This window comes from Ptychodera flava (assembly GCF_041260155.1).
Source record: "Ptychodera flava strain L36383 chromosome 23 unlocalized genomic scaffold, AS_Pfla_20210202 Scaffold_24__1_contigs__length_23054250_pilon, whole genome shotgun sequence".
NCBI lineage: Eukaryota > Metazoa > Hemichordata > Enteropneusta > Ptychoderidae > Ptychodera > Ptychodera flava.
In genome coordinates, this window is record NW_027248278.1 from 14563403 (window position 1) to 14585219 (window position 21817).

The 21817-nt window shown below is 37.9% G+C and overlaps 2 protein-coding genes and 1 long non-coding RNA gene across 3 annotated transcripts; 1 reads left to right on the plus strand and 2 right to left on the minus strand.

The window, feature by feature from the left end:
- Positions 1-1218: 1218 nt before the first annotated feature.
- LOC139124823 (plancitoxin-1-like) lies at positions 1219-13676 on the minus strand. The gene is made up of 7 exons (XM_070690934.1): positions 13501-13676; positions 4416-4598; positions 3975-4047; positions 3502-3668; positions 3063-3257; positions 2369-2601; positions 1219-1350 (listed from the first exon to the last, which is right to left on the minus strand). Exons 1-4 carry the CDS (start codon positions 13531-13533, stop codon positions 3502-3504), a joined length of 456 nt encoding a protein of 151 aa, XP_070547035.1. The 5' UTR covers positions 13534-13676; the 3' UTR covers positions 1219-1350; positions 2369-2601; positions 3063-3257.
- On the minus strand, positions 1762-3312 carry LOC139124688 (plancitoxin-1-like). The gene is made up of 3 exons (XM_070690810.1): positions 3063-3312; positions 2369-2601; positions 1762-1806 (listed from the first exon to the last, which is right to left on the minus strand). Exons 1-3 carry the CDS (start codon positions 3310-3312, stop codon positions 1762-1764), a joined length of 528 nt encoding a protein of 175 aa, XP_070546911.1.
- LOC139124739 (uncharacterized) lies at positions 9581-12675 on the plus strand. The gene is made up of 2 exons (XR_011550013.1): positions 9581-9911; positions 12200-12675. It is a non-coding gene; the product is annotated as an uncharacterized lncRNA (long non-coding RNA).
- Positions 13677-21817: the final 8141 nt, after the last annotated feature.

Genomic DNA, 21817 nt, shown 5'->3' on the forward strand with positions numbered 1-21817 from the left:
ATCTATCACTTCATTTTCTCTACATGTTATGTACTCTTTTTGTAATACGTTTTGGAATTAAGACACAATTGAAAAGGACAATTTTAAATTTGGGTGACTTCTAAGTAATATTAACATTTGCTTGTGTTCGCAAAAGCTAGTACGATACCCGTCAAGGTTACATAAATACCGATGCAATATTGCAATCTCATTTACAGTTCGTGAAAAAAGGTGGATAAATGTAATTTCTTAATAGCTACTTACGTTTAGAATACCTTTAGCAGACAAGAAATATGATAAAAAAAATGATGTTCCATTATTACTTTGAGATACATCGTATAGAATTACACCATATCTTCCGCTTTTTCGCCGTTCACACTTCCTTATGACGCATTTCAACCGTCAAACGTTAATAAGGGAACTGATTAAGACAGTGTTATTTCCTGAATATTGATTAAGACAGTGTTATTTCCTGAATTCTAAATAAAATGTTCTTTTACAAATGAATTTAAGATTGTATAAAGAAAAACGCTGACCATGCAATGTAGATAGATAATAATATATTGATCAATATTGATCAAAAGCGCCAGGAAAAAAATCTAAGTCAATGTAGAAGAAACATCTGTTCTTAACGGAATCTTTCCACTTTACCTTGACGGTGACACCGCAAACACCACACACCCCAAACGACTTACTATTAGTTCTTTAATCAAAGTAAAAATGTTTCCATTTTTATAATTGCACCTGTTGTACATTACTGAGAATAGTAAAAAGACGATGCGAACAATTTGAGATACATCGTATACGAACACGGCATACTTTCGATTTTTTGCAGTTTACACTACTGTGTGATAAATTTCAGACATCAAACATTAACAGGGAACTGATTAAAACCGAAGCAGTGCTATTTCACTGACTTCTAAAATATTCCTATACAAATGAACTTTAGATTGTAAAAAGGAAAACGAGTGTTGCCGAGCAAGCAATGAAGGTACACAATGATATATTGATTAAAAGCACTCAACAAACCGAGTCAGCTTGGGTCGTCGCAGGTTTATTTGTTGATGATGATTGAATCTTGCTAATTTTTAAACGAAAATGATACTACTAGAATGTTCTTTTACATGTCTAAACGTAAACAATGCAACTTCCTCACTCTGTACAACCCATCGGTATTCTGTTCTCTTAAAGATGACATCAGTTGAGTCCCAGCCGCTAGAAGACTGTTAATAGATCCCATTACTTTGATAATGTTAGAAATTCAAGCAACCCTATGACAGTTCTCTATTTCTTCCACGAAGGTTGTAAATTTTTTCATAGTTTAGGGAGACGGGTGCACAACATTCCGCCGCCACGAGACTTTTGCGCCAGCTGTAAAACATAAAATATGAACATGATTATCCTAAAATAAGGAGTTCCAACAGCCTATGTCCACTCAAATGTAAAATAACATACACATTACCTTAATATTTCTGTATGGATCATACGTCCCTCACACGCGGGCCATAAATTGTAAGTAGGCTTTGGGCTCGTTGACACACGTTCACACACGTTACTTGTTAGTTACTCATAAGGCAAAATACTTCAAGATACAGTGCGTTTCAGCTAGATACCGCAATCAGCGTATGAGACGGACACAATCCACGTACAAAACAAACGATAAGCTTGGGTATCACAACACATTTGAAAGTCACCGACTTAATGATTAATTACAATAAACCAGCGTTGGGCAGCCGCTCTGTCTAGACTGTGAGATAAACTTGATCTACAATAGGTGGCGTTTTAGTTAGTTTCTGTTGAGAATACCTTCACCTCTTGAACTCTTAGCTGAAATTGTAAAAGAAACAGTTACATTGTAGATCAAGTCTAGTCAACTTTTTATCTCTCAGTCCAGACAGCGGCTGCCCCATGCTGGTTTACTGTAATTAATCGACGAGTCGGTGGCTTTGAAATGTGTCCGTGATACCCAAGCTAATCGTGTGTTTTGTACGTGGATTGTGTCTGTCTCATACGCTGAGTTGCGGTACCTAGGTGAAACGCACTGTAATTGTCTAGTGTACCCTAAACGTATTTTTAACCTATGAGTATGTTATGAATTCGCCATGTATACGCCCAAATTGAAAAATACATCGTTAGCCAGCGTTTTACAGAATTTTGATACGTCGGCATATACTGGCTAAATCGTCAAGGTGTGACAGGGCCCTAAGAAAAACAGAGAAATATTCACCTTTGGCCAACTAACAATTCGTGTACTATGCCTAAAATGCTCGCTGTCACTTTATTTCAATTCCATTGTCCGTGTTATTTTGTGTCGATGTCTATGCTGGCGTGTACTATCTCTGTATCTCCATCACGTGTACACTAATTTCATCTTGCTGGAATACCTTACCTGTCTGTTTATGTCACCCATACAGACTTGACCCCCTGCACTTTCATAAGTAATTGCCCATTTAGAATGGTCCAGCGTCGATGGAAACTTGACGCCAGGTAACGAAACTTGTTTGATGTTTTCTACTTTGTACTTGTGACAGTATGACTCCATCTTTGGACTGGGTCCTACCTGCCACGTCTCTGTGAGCATATTTTGTTTGAAGTATGGCGCCACCAGGCTGCTATACAAGTCTTCGAGTAAAGAATTAACACACATGAACTTATTCAGTGAACTATAATTTGATAACGAATATTATATATTGATGAAAGCTTAGCAAAAATAATTACGTAAGCAGTGAATATACACCTACTTCTTTGGAACTATACAATATGTAGGCGCAGTGCCGATATATATATATATATATATATATATATATATATATATATATATATATATATATATATATATATATATATATATATTTGAATGTATGTATGAATGACGACAAAATACTCATAATACAAATAAAAAAACTTGTTACCTTAATTTACGACCGTTATTAAGGCTAAAGCATTGATTGTTTGACCTACTGTGTGTAGTCCCAAAAAACAATATATGTCTATATTCGAATGAATGTATACGCTTAAAATACGTATGTATGTATGAAATCCCATCGCTCCCTATGGCATGATGAGTATTTATAGCGACTTACCATCATTGAATTTTCCTCCCTTTCCAAATACAGTGAAGACCTGACCTGCGAGCGATGTGAACGTGTCTTGATAGCCCTCTTTTACATCTATGTGCTTCCCATTGGCGATGTCCAGTAAACCCGGCACTTTGGCCTCGATATCATCAGGGACGTTGTAGTCGTAAACCCAGGGCCAGTTATACTTCAGTGCCGTAGCTGAGGAACAAAGATGGAAAATATTGTTTTGATTTTTGACAAGGTTGTAAATCATGACGTGTAATTTTTTAAGAAAGAAAAGATGTGACCGAAGTAAAAGTAGAGCTTATTGCTTACAAAACTAGCACAGGGCGTGTAATCGGGATTTGAAGTAAGAGGCCTTTATTTATAACTATTGTCATTTCTAGACATTACTTTATTGAACCTGTCATTTACGGTTCTCATCAACTGATTATCCACTCACCTATTTTTCGAAAACTTCCACTTTGAACCGACGTAGACACACAAAACAGTGACTGTCCATATTCTTCGCATTGGGAGGCCACCAATAACTTCTATTGGAGTATTCCGGAAATTGAGGAACACTGTGTACCAGCCAAAATCCGCTGGTTTTGTCCAGGCAGACGTCACCTGCACAGGAAATGAAGGCACCGTTTCAACCAAAGAACTAAAAAAGCATCATCATTAAGGCTTTGAAAAGAACGACCATTTTGAACGCTTAAATTTAAACCGATTTTAACACAACAAATGCAGAGTAAATCAACGAAACCGTGCAGACGACAACTCAATTTGGCAATTTGTTCGAAGTGTCTTACCATCGTTTGATACATGGACTCGCCAAGTGGACACGTCCGCCCAACATTTTCCTTCGACAAACACAACTACCGTCATTTCTACTAATTATACTATACCAAACTACTAGCTGCAAAATCTTACCTTTCGTATGACCTCTATTAGACGTAGTTTTGTTATTCGGCCAACTATCACTGTACATTAAGTAGGCGACATTCTGGTGAATGGTAAAAAATAAGATGTGACAAATTGTAAATGTTATTGCACAATTTTAAGGATGTTATAATTGACGATCACAAAGTCCATAAAAATCATGCTGGAATTTAAAAAACGCGCCACGAAAAACACTCCATCGCTTCAAAACGTGATAATTTTGCAATTAAAAAAATGCATCGAGACTACAATCTTCTGAGTAAAATATACAGTGAGCGATCAGTATAAGTTAAGAAAACAGCTTTTCCATTTAACAACTTTGTCGATAATAATCAAAAAGCAGGTGATTGGTGGTATATTGATCCACTTCTATGTCAATCCCAGACCTCCCGTCATCTCAGTAACAGACGAACCACTATGAACGAACCCTACCTTAGATTTATGGTTGGTGTAAATTTGGTTCAATGTCTTCGCCAGTGCCTGGTTTGGTGAGTCTATCCCAACGGTTGACAGTCTGCCTGTCTGGACAGATGGATCAAAGTAGTAGTACGCAACACCCGCTTTCATCAATTCATTTTTACTGTTAAGGATCGTCGGAACTTTGTAAATATAAACCTGAAAATCAAAGTATAACATCTGCTGTATTGGAATTTGTGTTCGGAAACTACGTCCTGCAACACGGAATCACAATTAACTTAAACACAACTTTTAAACTGAAGGTATTTAATCCAGTACAAGCAATATACTAATTAACTGAGAGGACATTTTGCGGGGTATATTTTTGACTACTCTTGTACAACATTTCAACTTTTGGAGAAGGCATTTCGAAAAAGATCTGTTTTGTTTATTTTTGTGTTTTCTTAAAGTATTGCACTTTGCCAACTGTCTCTACTTCGAGCAACATGTGCATTTTCAAACTCAATATACATCTGACTTTTGTATTGACAGTATATGCACCTAATTTGATTGCTCATGCGGGTTAGTAACCCTTTGAGTGCTGTACTATATTTCCAATCAAAATTTTACTGCCACATTTTACCAATCTTTTATGGATATTTCTGAACTTTTTTGATTATCTTGAACCAAAGGGCACTATATTTCATTGGCTACAGTTTTTTATCAAATTTTTGCAAAAATCTGAGAAAAATTGACCAGGATATATTTTGTAAAGGGGAGAAAAATGGACGTTGGCGCTCAAAGGAAGCCCAAAACCTAAAGATATTTTATCGTTTTTTTAAATGACCCCTTCCTCGTACTCTTACACAATGAATGCCGCATCGCCTTGCCTTGCATACTTTTATAGGGGACTTGCGTCTTTAATGTCATTCCTTCAGGTAGGCTTGTTTTTTTTTTCCAAAGCCACGTTGACAGTCTGTTCGTGTGTAGAAATCATGCGCAATCACTGGTAAACCGTGCCCCGAATCGCCTATAACACTGACAGCCGCTTATATAATCTATCAGAGTATTAATGTACACGACTTTGATTGGTTTTAATACGGAATCCGTTTTATCTGTAATGCAGAAGTAACACACTTCTTCTTTCTCCTCAGCTGGATAATGAAAACATCCGTCTTTTACTATGCGCAGTGCAGGCCTAGCTGTTGATATTCTTGACTCTTGTTTCTGTACCCCTAAATAGAACACGCTAAAGCGAAAGCAATTTTAGATGCATGGAACAGAGTAAGTCACCGCTTTGAAACACATTGCGAGTACGGCCCTCAGGTTTTGACCTTTGACCTGTAAATGAAAAAATTCGCTTTTTCACGTGACTTCTCCAAAGTCTTCTGCTTTGTGGTATCTTGACGCAAAGCAAAATCAAAGATTTTTGATAACCTGTAACCTGAAATAATACCGAAGGGCATTCTCGATAGGTCGTACTGTGTGTATAATGCGCATTCAATGCAGTGGTGACGATGCATAAAAGAAACGTTTAGCTGAGAACGTTGCCGAGTGGACATACTTTATTCCAGTCTGTATGGTGACCTTGAATGGCGTATATTCACTTGTGAAACTAATCGACTGTACTAGCGTTTTGATGCAAATATTAGGCTACAGTCGAAGTGTACTTGTTCATCGCGGTCGGATGTTTGGGTCGCAACAACTGAATCTAGGGGTGGAGGTGTAGATCCTTCAACGCCAGCGGAAAGGTGCATTGTATTCCCCCGCCCCGGTTTTTAATTCGTCACAGAAACTTGCACAGGAGAACAGACTGCTACGCAATGGCAACCCAATTATGGAAAGGTTAACATCTCTGTGGCCACTCGAATATTTAACCAAACTACTGAACATAAACAGGCTAACAAACCGACCTAGTATCAACAGTGTGTAAGTTGAAAAGAAAAGAAAACGGTTGGCGTGTAAAGACTAGGAAACACAAAATGAAGTCACCGTTTTACATAAACCTACACTGCAAATTCTTCTGGCTTGAAATATAACCACTTGGTTTGTATGTGGCTTGCGGGTGAACCAGTTTGAAATATTTCGGTTTGCCCGCAATCCACTAAGATTTTTTGGTTTGCAGTCACGCCACCACAAAGAGTATGAATGGCATGTATTCATACCAATACATGGGTGGCTTATTATCAAGCCCGTCATGGCATAAATTTAAGCCGAATGGCTTCTTTTAAGCCTTTCATAGTCTAATCTCATTGGTTTAAATTTGAGCCACTGGCATCGTTGGTTTGCTTATATACCGACAAATTCATTGGCCCATCTTTAAACCAACCACAAGTGGCAACTTTGTGAGCATGGTTTAAGTTTAAACCATCCATGCACTTGGAATTAATCGGCCTGTTTTCAAGCCATTGTCATGACAGTCACTGGTAATATCTAAACCAGAATCGTACATCACGTCACTACATTGATAACAGCGAGGACGGTGCGCATCAATGCCTACATTCAGTGCGACAGATTGATTAGCTTTAATTTTGTCGTACTGTACAATTTTGGGATGTTTTCAATTGAACATAAGATATGAACTTGCTTCAAGTATGCGGGTACATAAATATCAAAACAATAATTTAAGGAATTAATTGACAATACTGAAATAGTGTTGATCGCAAATGACGTCATTTTCTTTCATTAACATGCAAAAATAAATGTTGGGCCTATAGGTCGGATTGTCTGCATTTCCCGCGAGAACAACGAAAGTAAAAACCACAATAATTTATGGCTCACGACGTGCCAAAAATATGCAAGCCAGATCACCGCTGTTGATAATTTAGAGCGTTACGTATACGTGTGTCCACGCGTGACGTGTTTCAATAAAGTCAACGGTCGCGGTCATTACGTAACCTTTGACCCACGGTTCACCCTTTGTAACATTACGCTTAACATAGTTCAATTTTACTCAATGATTCCCCGAGTCAATGTGAACTTCGTTATAGATATTATATCACCGTGACATATGTAAGAATTATTGTACTTGCTGATTGATCGTACTCTTAAAGTGACCGCTGGCTAGTGGAATCCTCACCCCTTCACTTCAAAGGGAGTGGCGTATGAATTCCTCTGTCTGCGCGCCAAGCCACAGCTGAGAAGTAATGCAGTGCAGCCGAGACAGTACTCTACGCAGTCTACGATCGTCCAACCTTTCTGAAGTCCTTTCTGAACTACGGCAGTCCCCGTCAGTTTACCTCCAAAATTTCCCATATAACAGTCGACAGCAATGGCTTCCATCACCGACGAAATATGACTTTGGAAGAACATGTTATGTACAGCGAAACTACATGTATTTGTGTTCATTCGTTCATTCGAGTCACTCGATGGAGCACAGTCCCGCTAGATCTGTGCATGGAGTAGAAAGAAAGAACCGACGTCTTTGGAATTTGAGGCAAGTAAGCTTTATTCCGTGTCATATTCCGTGTAAGATGTGCAAAGTCATTAATTTAAACCGGGCTTGAATTTGTTCAAACACTTTGATCGCGTTCCGAAAACATTTCTGGGAGCCGCCATTCAACTTCCGGTACAGGCGGCTCAGTGAAACACGGATGCCCTACGCTCAGTCAATGTTTATGCATGATGTAAAAAAAAATTACATCCATGGTTTATGGAACGCGATCGACATGTTTCAACAAATTCCAAACCCCATAAATGACAAGGTTAGTGTTGTGTAGTGTTTGTCTTCAGTAGTGATAAATCGGTACGACCAAATTCAGCAAATATGTAGCATTTCACATCAACACGCCTCGTCCAGTGGGATGTGCTTATTTCATGTATGTGGTGGAACTCTACACGGCCGTCGGCATTGTAGTGCTACTGGTGAGTGAGGTCGCAAAAACCAAAACTCCCCAACCGCCTCACCGTAGCGCTTCAAATTTTGCAGCTAGTGCATACATTCATATCAATGATGATTGCCAAGGATGTAACAAATGGGCGCGGATGTGTGTGTGTCCCTTTTATACGGTGTTTGTATGACTTTCATGACGGCAAACTGACTTGCCATGGTGTAGATACAGGTATCCTCATACCATTCTTTCAATAACAAAACTAGACTGTTTCATGAATGATATTTCTTGGTTATGTTGATAATAACCTCGACCTGGCAACTTAGATGATTTAATACAGACAAACATACCTCACAAATCATTTGTCCGAAATGACGTAATGGTTGATTCTGTTATTCAAGGCAACTTTATGTTTCCACAGCTTGATTTTAACTTGGGTCCTTCAACGTCATTGTTTACACAAATCCTGTGAGCCATCTTGTCATTCAAGACAGGTACATACTAAAGTGATTCATTTCCAGCAAATAACTTCACGTACAAATGTTGACCATTGACTTCCACTTACTGGTAATAGATACTTATTTGTTTCTTTTTCAACAGATGGTCCAGGGCATGATATACTTTGATACAGAAAATGCCTCCAGCTCCACAAATTTACAATGGATTCTCAGAGCACAATGTGGAAACAGAATGAAGACTCTGCCCTCAGATATGGTGGAACTCAGAAAGTAGGTATAAAAGGTGATCAAATATCGTTGTGTGCAGCGATAATAATCATGTTAGGCGTGAATGTTCCTCATATTTCCACATATTACTCTAACAGTGTGGGTTTTGTTCAAATTTCAGCTGTTATTACATATCTGTGACATATCTTTGTCGTAGTCACACAACATACATGATAAGCATTACACTTATTATTGTAATTTAAGTTGTTCACAAAATTCTGAATTTATGTCCGAGTACATAGTGCAGCGGAGGTATTGTCCTCGATGCTACGCCTCTCGGACAATGCTAAAGCGTACGATGTACAAGGACATAAATCTCGGTATTTTGTGAATAGCATTATTATTATACACCTTTTTTGGTCCAATTTTTCCGTAAAAAAGTCAAAGTGTTTTTGGGATGCCCGTCACATACTTCACCAGGCGATTGCAAGCAAACTGAGAACACATTCAGCGTGTCAACTAAACTCAAACCTGCGCAGCACAGTGTACATGATAGAAGTTGTAGGTCAGCAGCATAATTTAACTCTAATTCACAGGGTTTTGATTCACACATAGTAACGTCGTGAAGTACTGAATGTTTAGAAGTATACTTTTTGTTAAAAATTTAAAATCATCTCTCCTTTTCCCTGCACTGACGTAAGTTTTTTGAGGGCAAATGTCAAATAGCGTCCAATGACACCAAATGTTATTGTACTGCGCCACAAAGTTATTTGACTCTGCATCCTCTGATACTGAAACTTACTGTACAACGAAACTCAATAGGTTACAGAAGCAGGTGTATAATAATCAATCACATGAGGGGAGGCACTTGCATGCACCTAGTTTATGATATTGAATCTTAGTCTGATGTATAGAAGTAGAATAGAATTGACATAATTTACCATTTTCCTGATTGTTAAACAGGCATCAAACTTCTCGGTTCTCAAGAGTGTCTTTTGTGGAAAAACTGCAGTTGGACAAATGGTTATGGTTTTGACGTAAGTATTGCTTGTTGAAAAAATTTGTTACCATAATTCTGTGCAAATTAGTAAAGGCACATTGGCTGTAAATTTTAGCAATTTGAATCTTCATTGTTGTGTGTACAAACTGCAGTTTTGATAGCTATATAACAGTCTCATGAATACCAATATTCTGCTTGACAGTGTACTGTGTACATGTTTAACAACCATTGTTGTTGTTGACAAATGAGTTCTATATAGCCTTTGCGCCTGTCGCCAGGGGGCATGGAACTATGGGAAAATACTAAACGGAAGTGTGGTAAAACATATGACGACTTCTATACTTTAACACAGAACGGTGCAATTTTCGAGCGGAAAAAGTGAGTGAAATATGAAATGCATATTTATGCTACAACAAGAAAACACCTAATGGTGCATGGGACTAGCTCTGGTAAGTGTTCATGTGCATTGTTTAGCTCCGTATTATTTTATAACTGTAGATATCGGCGATTTTCAGCCTGCGATGCGGCCAAGTTGTAGACTCGATAAGAGAGTGGGTGACGCAAACTGTGTCACATGGCCCTGCTGACAGTAGCGCTGGTATGATGACTGTGCGCTTCCCAACCTAAGGGACCCGTAGTAGCTCAGCGGAAACAATTTATGTGAATGTTCAATTTTTTTCAAATATTTCAAAAATAAAAGCACAGCGATGAAAACATAAGTCAACAAAGTATGAATTCGTTAAAATTTTGAATTTTTACCCATAATTCTGAAGATTTTGACATACTGGCCATGTTACGCCGTCATACATTGTACATAGTGAAATGAAAGTCTACAACTCGCCCGCTTCGCGTGCCAAAAATCACCGATATCTACAGTTATAAAATATTACCTTGCTAAACAATGCACACAAACACTTACCTAAGCTAGTCCAATGCACCACTAGGTGTTTTCTTGTTGTAGCATAAATATTCACTTCGTATTTCACTAAATTGCACCTTTCCATGTTAAAGTATAGGTCGTATGTTTACCGCACGTCCGGTTAGTATTTTCCCATAGTTCCATGTCCCCTCAGGACAGGCACAAAGGCTGTATTCCAGACTGAAATTTGATTTTCAACAGTAACAATGCTAAATATGCACATATAACTGGGTTGATAATGTATGTTTGACACTCATCATGCCTTAAGAAGTAGAACAAGAAACTGCAGTTTTTTTTGCACAAAATAAAATTACTTGGAAATTGCTAAAATTTACAGCTGATTGAGCTTTCAACATGCTGGATTTGATTACTATCAGATTCAGTGCATGGACATTGTGTAACACTACACTTGAAAATTCATACAATCCTGTTACCTTCAGAGGGCTGGTTCAGGCATGTACACACAGCTGTACCAGCCCTGAGAAGCAACAGAGACTACCAGCTATTAAAATAATATCCCCAGTATAGCATAGTCAGAAAAATAACTAGCACAGCTGAATTTACATCCATGTACCTAGTGTGTGAACAGTCCAGTACAATTGTTCTGCTTATCAACTGCAGTTTCCCATTCAAGTCATTGAAGCATGATGAAATCCCAAATGTTTAGCTACTCAATACAGTATGTACATGTAGCATTGTTGTTGTTGAAAATTTTATTTAGGGCCGTACAAGACTTCATTAGTCAATTATAAAAATGATCAAATATACAGGCTATAAAACTTGGCATTTTAGTATGCTGTGGAAAGTAGACCAAGAAATTGTAGTTGATAAACAGTACTGAAATACTGAAGAAGTAGACAAAAGTTACAGTTAATGGAGCCTCATTTACTTATTTCAAACTATATACATGTGAAGTATATCATCAATGATGAGGTTGCATAGCCAGAGTGATAAAATGCTTTCTCAAAGGTCTACTAACTTCTTTGCAAGTCTCAAAAGGACATTGCACTGTGACTCTGATATATCTTGTCTTGTAATAATCATTTTGATATTCTTGAATTGAAATTCATTATCGTGAAATTCACTCCGTAGTTTCACACACTTTTTGCCAGTGCACTGTTGCAGCAAGCCTATGACATTGACAGTAACTTGTAAGAGCTATCTTTGTCATACTGAGAGACTTGCCCTGAGCAGTCATGTCAGATTATTGATGCACCAAGAAAGACTTGAAAATTGTGTTCCTGCAGTCAAATATGTGTTTAAGAACATGACTGTTATATACTTGTACAAATTCCCTAAACATACAGTTTCTATGCCCTCATTGTACAAGTAGCTGGGCACTGAGTGTTTTACCAGGAGCTCATCTTGGACCGCAGAGTTTGAATGTTTGCATCTTTATATTGCAGGATGCTGGAAACTCACACTCTGTGGACGAGATGCAAAGCAGCAGCCCTGTTTAGGTGTGCTTGTCTATAAAGGAGGAAACAGTTTGTGTTGTTTCTTGAAGGTGTTATATTCTGCAGCATGGAAAGAGACAATGTTGTGCTAGGTTTGGTAGTTATGTAGGGTTTCAAACTTTGATTACATCAGATGTGTGAAAGGAACATTTCAATTTGTAGAGTACTTCTGGCTTGACAAAGCTGGGATGAGAAGTAAATGGGCTGACAATTATGAGTGGTCTGCAGTGTACAGGGGATTTCCCAGTGAAACAGCTAGCAATTTTGCACCAGATGCATTAAATTATGTTATCAGTATGATTTTACAAGTAGCATTCATAAGAATGTCATTTTTAGTATTCCCTTGTAAGTATTAGATTCAATTATGTTGCAACAAAGACTGTTTCATTTCTTGTAAATTGCAATAAATGTTAGTCTGAAATCCATTTTGATGATTGTTGTTGTTTTTTAATGTAGCTTGCAGGATTTCTAACTATTTCAGCTGTTGTTTGTGTTTCAGATATTTTACAGTCCTGCTTTGTGTAGCTCCATCACATAGAGGACCCAATAGGCCATTCCATGGGATGATAATCCTCCTCTGTGTCTACAAAATTTGAAGACATCCAATTTAAATTTGAAGGATGGTCAGAAATAATTATCCCTCCCCCTCCCCTCCCCCCCGGAAATATGGCTAATATTGAACTGGTTTGTCAGCAAGCCCTACAAAAAGCCATAGATTGGCATGCCTGCAAGCCAGCTTGTAATGGCTTGTTGGTAAACCAGAGGAATCCTTACAGTGGTTTGCCTGTAAACCAGAATTAGTCAGAAATTGGTTTGTTTGTAAGCCACATTGCAGTAATATTGGCTTATCTTTAAACCAGATGGAACCAGAATTGGTTTACTATTGATCCATGGAAGTGTGGTATTGGTTTAAAAATAAGCTACTGTTCAGCATTATCTGGTATATGGGCAAGCCACAGTATCTTAAACATGGCTTGCTAGCAAGCCTAGTTCATATAATAGTGGATTGCCTGTAAACCATTCTTTTGTACTAACTGGCTTACTGGCAAGCTGAAGTGATCTGTACTTGGCATGTATATATGCCGTATCAAAACCCAAACTGGCATGCACAGAAACCAGACTTGGCATGCCAGAAAGCCAAATATAAGCCAAAATTCACAACTCGAAACAATCCGTTTACTGACAAACAAGCCGGTTTATTTTTGGCTTGAATTTAGCTGGCCGGCAAACCAGAAAAATTTGCAGTGTACCAGTTTACATTCTTCCCTTGATCGTCCTTGCATGAGATAGCAGCGCACGCGCTGACGAATAAACACACCACGAATACAACAAATTTCAGCATGATTTCGGTTGTCCTCTACCGTTCGTTTGGCTCGCTAGCCGTTGTTTTTTGCGTGTATATAGGAGCGAGAGAGAAGTTCGACTGCAGGGGGAAGTAAAGTAAGCATGCTATTATAGACGAACGTCAAAGACAAAATGAAAGAGAAAAATTCACGGGTTGTGCTCTATGAGTCATACCTGGAAACGAAACAAGAAGTGTAGACTATCTGTAATAATCGGGACAATATATTTAGCCTCTAAAATTTCCACAATACGTTTCTAGTCTACCATCGTGACGGCGTTTTTCAAGATCCTGATGAAACCATTGTTTCATTGTCATAGATAAATGCTTGTTGTTTGATAGGAGGTCAAAGAGATCATCGGGTTGGTGTATGACAGAATCGATTTTGCGATAATAGCGCTGGTCGCGTCTGTAGACTTGTTGCTGTATCTTGTTTTTTTCGTGTGCACAAGCGACTGAAGCTGAAAAATATTGTATAAGACGTCATAGGGTACTTCCCGGCTGTCCTATTTGATGTACGACAACTGAAGTGACGCAACTTCCCGTTTGTACCGAGAACTAGCTCAATACTTCGCATGGTGCGCCTGCGTCTTGAAAGTGGCCGTTTAAATGCTCTTTAAGCGCTATTAAATGACACAACATATTTTTGAGTCAATAAATACCGTACAAATGTCCGCCATGATACCAAAAACAAAACAGCAAAGAATTCGGCGTCTATAACACAGTAGCATGCAATTTAAGATATTACAGATATGAGCTTGGCAAAGTAGTGCCTAACGAAATGTACATTACCATTTATCAAAACACTTTAGAGAGATTGGGGTCGGCAATCGGTTATGATAATTTCGCTAGCGCATTTAGACAACTTAACAGAAATATTTCCTGAGAGAAATTATGACTTCGCATGATAAGTATTCCAAAACGGGAAAAAGTCCATTTAAGAACTTGTGACAACTCGCTCATGTATTTTTAGGTTTTGCGCTTCTAGTTTTTGCTGAGTCATTACCATCAAAATTCGATTATTGGAGAACAATAATAAAAATTAAAATAAGAATAAAGATAAGAATAACAGTACATTGCAACACGAGTAAACCTAAAAATTAAACAAATATGCCGTTAAAACCTTATTTTACATTATTTTTTTCCTTTTTTAATCAAACTTTAACGTTAAATGACTTTAGCAAACTCTAAATGAGCGAAACCAACAGTGTTTTGTTAAGAAAGGCATTTCACTCATGACTTGACAATCGCTTCCGTGACAACGAATCGGTTATTAATGAAATGATTTTGAAATTCGACAACGAACTTTATTTAGCCTTGATATCCGACTCAGGTGAGGAATCTCCAGAATTAAATGAAGAAACTAATATGCTGGAAAACACGTGATATTCTGTACACTAGGTATACGGAATGAAAATAGCCGCTACAAAATATAAAAATCAGTGGCTGATGAGATTATACAGTGGTACAAAACGGACGTTTAAGTCTATAATAATAACTAAAACACTTTTTGGAAGAATATCGACAGCTTTGGGACAGATTTCTATGACGACTTACACGTCGAGTTTCACAAACAGCTGCAGAGGGTTCTTAAAGAATGTGTCAATTGTAATAAATCGATCAGAGCTCAGGTCATTCTCCACACAGAGATAGAAGTACGGCCTGGATAATTCTTACCTAGCTAGAGGGTCTCTGAGACGTTGACTGCGCGCCCCCATTTGTTGACACTACCTAGCTAGTTATAATCATTCACGCCGCAACACAATCTCTGTGCGGAGATTGAGTTCAGGGACTTGCAGACACTCTAGTCATGAAAAATGTATAAAGCATTCTGTGTGAAGTAGCTTTCTATGAAGACACTAGTTCATTTGATTTTGAAAAACACGGCACCAGGAAATAACAATATCATAAATGTTCATAAAATATTATGTAGAAATTAATATTGTAATATATCACTTATCTTACCACAAGGTAAAGACATGCATAAAAAACACAAAGTAGAACAAACCGTACGGCGAAATAAGCCAATCACTGCGACAGGTTAATAACCGTTATGATGAGATTGACCATTCGCAAGACACTGTCCCGGTTTAGTTTGAGATAAAAAATCAAACGACGATGAAATGCATCTACGCATGACCCCGACTGCTATTGATAAGTTCTAATGGAAAAATGTTGGTGGGATGATTTTCACACTACTACTTGAATTGTGAAATAATAATTTTCTTTGCTCCGCCTTTCAAAATAATTATGGTAAAAATTAAAGTAGCGATGGACTAAAGAATTAAGCAAAAGCACAAAGCGACATTTAATATAGAACAATGCATGAAACGTGCGTGCCTGATTTGTCCAATGTTATTCTTAGCACCTGAATTTTGGTCTAAACCAATCGCAGTGTTCACAACAGGTACAAAGATTGATCCGTATATTTCAATATAATACGAGAACAAGAAGGATACGTTGTTGGCTTACAGAATGTTACTATGAAAATACAAATAGTAACTACTGTTGGGCCATTAAAATGCATCACATGTTGACAGTACGAGATAGAGCTATTCTCTATCGACGTTTCCAGAGATCTGACTGGACATCTGTATACTACATATCACATTTTCCTGCCCATCTTCGGCTTGGTACCCGACCCCCATTTAAGCTGCTATGACAACACACACACACACACACACACACACACACACACAACACACACACACACAAGCCAGCTGTTCTTGTGTATAAGGGAAGACGAGTGTGTCCTTCAGCGATGTTCAGCGATCTTCTTGTAAACAGAACGTTACTGCAGCAAACGTCACCTTTAAAAAAGGCATCCGATAACTCTCTTAGCTGCATAATGAGTGGCAATATACTGGTGGTCAGCTCTCCCCTTATTTTGATCAGTAACTAGCTTATTGCCGAAAGCTGCCTTTGGTCGTGCATTGGCTCCCACCGTGAAATCGCCCTCTATCCATGAATGACAGAGTACCACTGTTTTTATCTTAAAAGGTTTAAGCTTCACCTAGTTGCGACCCTACAGCGACTATGGTACTTCCTGTGCAATACTAGAGAAACAAGAGTGTAGAACATTCCCTCATCAAAGAAGGATGTCGTTGTAAAAAACTTTAAAATATCCTACAGTTATACTGACTTCTTAAACACTACCCTTGCTGTGATCGTTGAACTTGGTAATGAATAAAAGGACATACGAAGATTGGAATTAATTTGTGAGAATAGGATATTGTTCTAATGCTCGTTCAATCAGCTTTATGCATTCATTTATTTATTTATTTAGTTTTTTGGAATTCACTTCATTTATGGGTAATTTTATGGGTAATTGCAACTTTCAGCTCTGGGGCATCCAACACTTTTGATAAACTTGAACAATTTCAATTAAGATCCTATTTTCCAAAATTATTTCAAATCGTGTTACATGTTCTTCAATATTACTTACAACAGGCATGCGTATAATCATTTTAAATTTAGAGAAACAGATTGGATAACGAAATTACACACCATCTGAATTAATGTACATTCTCTTTTGGAGACCCTTTTGTGATCGATTGACATTGGAACTAATTTGGAATAATTGGATAGTGAAGTACTTTAATCTGAAAATGTAAGCTCGTCTGCTTTTTTTTTAATTATACACTTGTTTCAGCCACAGGGCACAATATGAAGATCCAATTCTCTATTGTGTTCAATTTTGTAAAAACTGTATTTCCAATCGAAAACAATAAATTTAATCATCTTTACCACCCGGAGTTGTTGAGTCGAAAATAATTATGGTTTACTGTCAGTCAAATGATGACTATGCGACCTGCAACGTCACCAACAACCTTTATTACATGCCTCCATGTGAATGCAATCAGTGCTTTGATTTGAATCTGGGGAGTTAGCTGGCCGATCAACGATGTAATGACCGGTTTCGATCGTTACCCGGTCCAGTGAAACCTTCCACGTTTTCCGACGTCAAAGTAGACGCTTAACTCTAGATGTAAAATATCCATGCGGGCGCTGCTATTTTGACTTTCGTTAAAATCTGGTCGATGACTGGTAAAATTGTATGTAACTAAACATCATATAGTATTAGCTGTGAAGAGGCATGTAATAAAAATATTATTACCTGAATACATGGGTTTTTGTGCCCTCGCAGCAGACGACATTTGCTCTCCTGGCGTCGGGCAAATTGTCATCTCCTTTTAGGCATATAAACCCATGTATTCGGGCAAGACTATATAATGGAGCCCGCGACGTTCGATATACGAGGCACGGCATATACGAGGCATGAGATAATAGTCATAAGATACCACGTGCACAGAACTTTCCCAAGGGGAAGAATTATGTGACTTGTGGAAGGGGTGAGAGGAAATATTGTGTGAATAAGATTTTTTAGTGATAAGGTTTTTTCTCAATAAAGTGTAAGTCGGCCTTTTCCTATTAATTTATCTGCTGGAACTTTCAGTGTTGGAGCAAAATTTGTTTTTTTTTTGAGTGATTAAGACATTTTCATTCTCTGAATCTTCCAACCCCCCCCCCCCCCATAAAAAAAACATCAAATGATACTTACCTTAACGGTATGAATGAACCCTACGCCCCTTAGAAAGTTTGTCAACATGAATTTAATGTATATGCCGATCGAGCAATAACTTTGTCACAACACAACATCTACTTTTTGATATTCTGCAAATTTTGGAGAAGCCGCTATTTCAGTTGTGACACCTGTACTAAAAATCCAAATTGGAATTTACAATTTGTTAATTCCAATTTGGAACCATTCGAATTTGGAATTATTCCAAAACGGAATGGAATGATTCCATTCCATGTTTTATCATCTGTCCATATTTGTCGACATCCAGCATAGAACCTTTTCCAGCCTAGTTTATTTGTATGCAGCCAATGAGGGCGTTGCAGAAGGCGATGTGTACGTCAGCCCTTGTTGAGCGAAACCAATCATACACAGGTATATTGTAGTTCACTCCGGGCAAGGCGCTTTTCTTTCGGTATTTTTGAGACTTACTTTGTTTCATTACATTTAAATGTTAAACCAATGTGAACATCAAGTTATTGTCTTTAAAAAGTCCCTTGGTGCTCTACTGAACAAAATAGTCCAAACGAGTGATTTATTCAATGCCCTCGACCAGCTGATATGCCATGGCAGTCAAGAGACAATCATTTAGTGGAAAATTGTGCGTAAGTTCCTTTTCTTTGACTAGCTCCCATTCGATGTATTCTTCTATGTCAAAAGTTGGTGTTTTTTTAGAATATGTAAGCAAATCGCTGCTTTTGAAAACTATCGATAAAAGTTCCAGAATTCAGAATGAGAACAATTTTCAACACATAAAAAATTGTGTTAAATCATAAATATCACATTCATTTTGTTAAACCGTAATTTGTTACCTTTACGTGGGGACTTGTCAGAGTAGAAGAAAACAGCAGTGTTGCAAGATTTAGAACTAGATCTGTCAGTCTTCTGATTTGATTGACCGGATTTGCGAGTTCTTGATCTACCCCAAGGCAAATATCTATGTATCGCGTCAATACAGTGTCTATACGTAAAAATACATTCTTATTGTTTACATTTCAAATCTATTCCAGACCAGAATTCACTTGTCATCAATAGCAATGCGGTTTACACATTTTCAGGCTGAATTGACAACCGCACTTGAATACTGGTGTCTCAACATGTTTGACGAGAAGAACAAAGAACTATAGTTGTCCTAACAACAACAATAGTGAGAAACATCACAGCTACTTGTCCCTAAAGGCATATTTTTGATACACGTGGCATTTATTGAAAGATAACATTCATAAACATGTAGTTTCAGTAACGATACCAACATGTCACGATAAAAAACTACAATATATTTAAGCACTACAAAACTAGGTAGACGTTTTAGAAATTAATTTACAATTATTTTAACAGAAGCAATATATAATTAATAATGTATTATGAATTAGGGCGTAACTCAGTCCCTCACTCCCGCCTTTTCCATAGAATAACAGGAAACCAACACTCCTAGAGAAATAAAAGTTCGAAGTCAAATTCATCATTTTCACGATAATTCAAGTAGTCAGTTTTCAGTAACTCAGTTATATTTTGTAATTTCTAAATTGTTTGAAACCGTTTGAGAATTACTTGTTACTTGGTCTAGTAAAATTACGATTCTTAGCTCAGTAGAACTTCTTAATGAAAATATTGAGATGTTTAAAGTCCCTTTGTGACGCAGCAAAAAAGTAGTAGCGCCATCGCTTGATTACTCTACAGCGTAGACACCGGTATGACACATCGTAAGTGTTTTAAAAATCCAGAATCATAGTAAATGCCAGCCTGCCAATCCCCTTTCAGCCATTGAATGCGTTCTTCTCTGGTTGTGGTGCATTTATACCATGCCTCCACCTGCGAAATAGCCAGAACGTACACCAAATACCGTTTAAGTGAGATGACAAAATATAAGAGGTTTGAAACTGTATTGTTTCGGCAAAATGATTATCCGGGTTCTTTAACATAGACCGTTTGCATGCATAATTCTGTTAAGGAATATAGAAGGCGCAAAAGTTCCCACATAACTTTCCATTTGTGACATATGTGGCATTGCAGCCGCTGAAAAAATTGCAATGACAATGTTATTGTTTGACTTTGAATATTCTAATTTGATATTCATAGACCCCAGTATTAGAAACTAAAGGCATATGAAATTGAGTGTAATTGATCTAATGATAGAGAGTGTATAAAACATAATATCACCTGTTTATGTCATCAATGGAAGATATAAAAAACACATGAGAAACGAATACCCTCCATTAATCTAACATTTTAAGAACAACATTCTGAACTTCAAGAAAAGTCGGGTGCTAGGAGTAGTTTGGAGAAGACGGACATACTGTCGCTTTCTAATTGGAGAAATCAGGCATTCTGATATAGAGGCTGCGCAATATGGGTAGGACCTTGATAGGAATAAAGAATATTCATATCGGAGAACCATGACACTAAGTGATAGTATGGGAGGGAGCATGGACATTCAAGAGTTTTAGGGCAAACAAGGCGGTAAAATATGAACCATGTCGGGCTTGTCACAATGAAGACAGCAAGAGTGCGGAAGACACAATGACTTGGAAAACAATCATTAGAGTTCATCTCTTCAGTTATCACAGTCACTAAAAGTGTGCCTTTTAAACCACGTGTAGCTCTAATGTGATTGCACATCAAATTGTGACTTGACTTGAAGAAAGAAGTTACATATTTGATCGAGGAGTCGAGCGTAATTGTCGTAGAATCATAGTTCTAACCCGAAGGCTCACACATGAATTATCAATCCAAACATTACAGCTGATATTAAAGGCAACCCCAACGCCCCTAAGTGTATCGAAAATAAACTGGGGATAATGCTAGTATTAATCCGCGTGAAAAGGGAAACAGCGGTATTCTGGAATGACTAGTCTTCGACAATAAAGCGGGAACGACCACGCTCGTAGTTTAGGTAAAGCTTGGTGCCATGATAGCATTTGAGACCCTATAAAAGTTCACTACAGGTTATCATTCATTTAATAACTAGCTCCCCCCACATAGTCAGGGAAACTACAGAATCATTTGTCCTCAGCACAAACACCGGAAATTACATATCCTGTTATTAGGCAAAGAGGAGAAAACCCTTACTAATAAACATATTTTACACATTTATGGGACACCAATTAGAAAAAGAACTACTTCTGCGCAGAATATGTAATCGGAAATGTTGATACAAAGATAAACTGCATAAAGTTTTCTACCTACCCAGAACGAATGGCAAGAGGATTCTTGCTGTGGTAGCTGTAGAACCTCCCTGCAGAAGTCTTTGGTGTCCGTATGGACTCAATATGTGTGTTGTGAATGGATGGCACCCTGTCGATCCAACGCTCCCTACAAGTGACGCCATTCGGGAACTTCATTTCGTGAGTGTCAGTGTCAACCCTAACAATGTTTAAAATGCAACTTCAGAGCTCGGTGCTGACAATTGCAAAACTTGCCGAACCATTGCCAATGGAATGGATCGCAGAGTTCGATACATATGATTGTGGAAGAAAATTTACAAATAATACAGACCGCATTTAAATAATCCCTCCTTTGGGAAGAGAGGTACTACATAAATATTTAGTGAGTACTTGGACGGGTAGGTCTATATTTACTATCCATGGTTTAGCCGAAAAGCATATTGGTAAGTTTTCTTTCTGTAAGCAATAAACTCACACAGCCA